Below are 2,815 nucleotides of genomic sequence, written 5' to 3' on the forward strand. Positions count from 1 at the left end.
TATATAGTACGCTAACTATACTTAGCTTACGTTAACTCTATAGCGGACTACGGTAGCCTAATCTATTAGAAAAACTAGAGTAACTATCTAAAGCAAGCCCGCGCGGTTTAGAATCTCGCCCTAAGGAAGATTCTTAGAGTCTTTAAAACCGCCCTAATAACTACTCTAGAACTAGAAGCCGCGATCCTACCCCCAGACGTACGTTTAAATACTAATTTCCGGAATTACATACTAAGAACGTTAAAACTTACTAACGACCACCCTATTAAGTAGATACTTAGTAGGGTAGAACTAGATAATTTAGAGAGACCTCCTAGTACCTACGCGGAAAGACTAAAGGAGTTCTTAAACTAAACCCTTTCCGTTCTTAACGAGGAGTTAGAACCCTTCTACTTTTCGCTATAGTAAAAGGAAATCCTATACTACGTTAAAATCTCTAGTCTATCTAAGGAAGAAGAAGCTAAATAATATACTTCCTTCCTAAAGAATTCCTCCCCGAACCTTATTACTATCTATACCGACGCCAGCTCTATCCTAAAGGGTAAAGGAGTTAGCATAGGCGTTCTAGTAGATAAAGGTAGCTAATCCCTAGGAGAAACCTTTTAAATTATTAAAAATATAGGGCCGAACCAACTAGTTTATAATAGAGAGCTAGAAGCTATTATAATAGTCCTAGAACTCGTAGTTATAAACTAGTACTCCTTACGGGATATCCGAGTCTTTACGGATAACTAGGCCGCACTCTATAGGCTAAAAACCCCCTCCGGGAATCCTAGACAAGCGTATTAAATTCGAGCATTAAAAGCAGCTCAAACGCTAAAATCTAGAGGAAATTCTATTACCTTAGAATAGGTCCCAGGCTATACTAGGATAGAAGGAAACGAGAAGGTAGACTTCTATACTAAATACGCTGCTAAAGTCCCTCCCTCTACTACTACTTCTAGCTATGCATCCTATCGGATAGATGTTAGGAGAATAATATGATTGATTGATTGATTCGTTTTACGTCTATATGCAGTTGGAAACTATGACGGACGGTCCGTTTAGGACAGGCTTGAAAGTTTTAGGAGAATAATAGTAGACGAGTAGAAGGATAAAGCTATAAAAGAAGCGAGTAAAGCCTCCTCCTCCTCCTATATTAATACGTTTAATTAGACGATAAAGTAGAGACTTAAACCTCTTATACGAGAGAGAGATATAGTCTACTCTTTACTAATTAAAAATAGGATACGGATACTTTAAGTCCTATTTATATAGATTTTCTCACTCCGAGATAGATCTCTACACATATAGACCCGCTAAACAAACCCCTAGATATCTCCTCCTAAGGTATCCTCTCTATAACTCTCCTAGGAGAGCTCTAAAGGACACCCTCGAGATAAATAACCCTAGTTTTTAAGAGGTACTTACCGGACTAGGAATCCTAGCTACGCTAGAATTCCTTAAATAAACAAGAATAGCTACGCGGAAATAGCGCCTTAACGACCTTCCCGAAGGGGAGTAAAACTCCTATAATTCCGATCTACTCCTTTCTATTTTATCTTCTCTAAAAACCCCTTTCTTTCCTTTATTTTTATTACCTTAGCCTAGATCTAACTATCTCTCGCACCACCTCGCTTTTATCTTATATTTAAACCCTCTAGCTAGTCCTAAATAGACCGTCCGTTATAGTTTCCAACTATATATAGATGTAAAACGAATTAATTAATCAATTAATTATAATTACTATTAACACTAGCATAGAACTAGCGGTAGAGTAAAACCTCGAAGACGATAACCTAAATCTAACATTCTATATAATCTATAGCGATTCTAAGGCAGCCCTATAAGTACTAGCGAACCTACGTAAGTAGCGATTAGGCTAAGAAATAGTCCGATCTATTATAGAAACAACCCGGTATATTAGAGATAACTATTAGATTAGTTTCTCTCTTTAATAGGTTCTAAGCTATAGTAGGATTAAAGGAAATAAAGAAGTAGATAAAGTAGCTAAAGCTATAACTATACGCCTTAGAGAATATAGCTTTAAGCCGCTAATTGTTATGGACCGTAAGGGAAATCAACCCGCGAGGTCGGAAAGACCTTATGGGAAGAAGGCCCACACGGGCCTAGAGACCACAAGGGCTTAGTAACCACAAGGGCCCGCGTCCCGCAAGGCACCAGCAGACACGTGCTAGGCAAGACCGTGAGGGAACTAGGACCACAACCCTAAGAAGCCCGCACGGGAATACACCCCGCAGGGACTTAGTCGACCAAAAGGCGACGTTTCTAGAAAGCCCGCAGGGGATTAATATCCACAAGGACGAAAGCAGCAAGCCGATAAGTAAACCTACAGAGCGATCAAGGATAAGGAACTTATCGCGTCCGCTCTGCGACAAGGAAGAAGGTTGTCGAGTTGTAGAAAGCCAGCCGTTAGAAAAGTAGCACGAGGATTATATGACTAGGGACGATCCTACGCACAGGCCAATAGATCAGGACTGATCCATCTGCCTGATCCAATATCATAATCCCAAGACAGGATCCAGATTATTAGCATTTCCTACATGTATTTAGACCACGCTCTCTAGCAGTAGATAGGACCTTCGTGGTCAACTCAAAGTATCAATCTACACCCTTAGGTTGATAGTAACACGCCTACACCCGATCCTTCACGTGACTTGTCTCTCAACTCCTACACTTCTTATCCTTCAAGGTAAACCCACACCTCTCCGTCCGGCCAGGTGTACTCCAAGCAAATACGCTAAGAATCCCACCCAAAACTACTATCTCCTCCCCCAAAACGCCCTCTTTGGGTCCCCCGATGGCACCAGATCCA

At 40.7% G+C, this 2,815-nt stretch overlaps 1 protein-coding gene across 1 annotated transcript; it reads left to right on the forward strand.

Annotated features, from left to right (window-relative positions):
• Nucleotides 1-111: 111 nt before the first annotated feature.
• Nucleotides 112-273, forward strand: K452DRAFT_239949 (uncharacterized protein; the record flags this gene model as incomplete). The annotated part of the gene is made up of 1 exon (XM_033537767.1): nucleotides 112-273. A coding segment is annotated over one exon (162 nt), but the record flags the coding sequence as incomplete, so codon positions are not given.
• Nucleotides 274-2,815: the final 2,542 nt, after the last annotated feature.

Source organism: Aplosporella prunicola (genome assembly GCF_010093885.1).
Source record: "Aplosporella prunicola CBS 121167 unplaced genomic scaffold K452scaffold_217, whole genome shotgun sequence".
Taxonomy (NCBI): domain Eukaryota; kingdom Fungi; phylum Ascomycota; class Dothideomycetes; order Botryosphaeriales; family Aplosporellaceae; genus Aplosporella; species Aplosporella prunicola.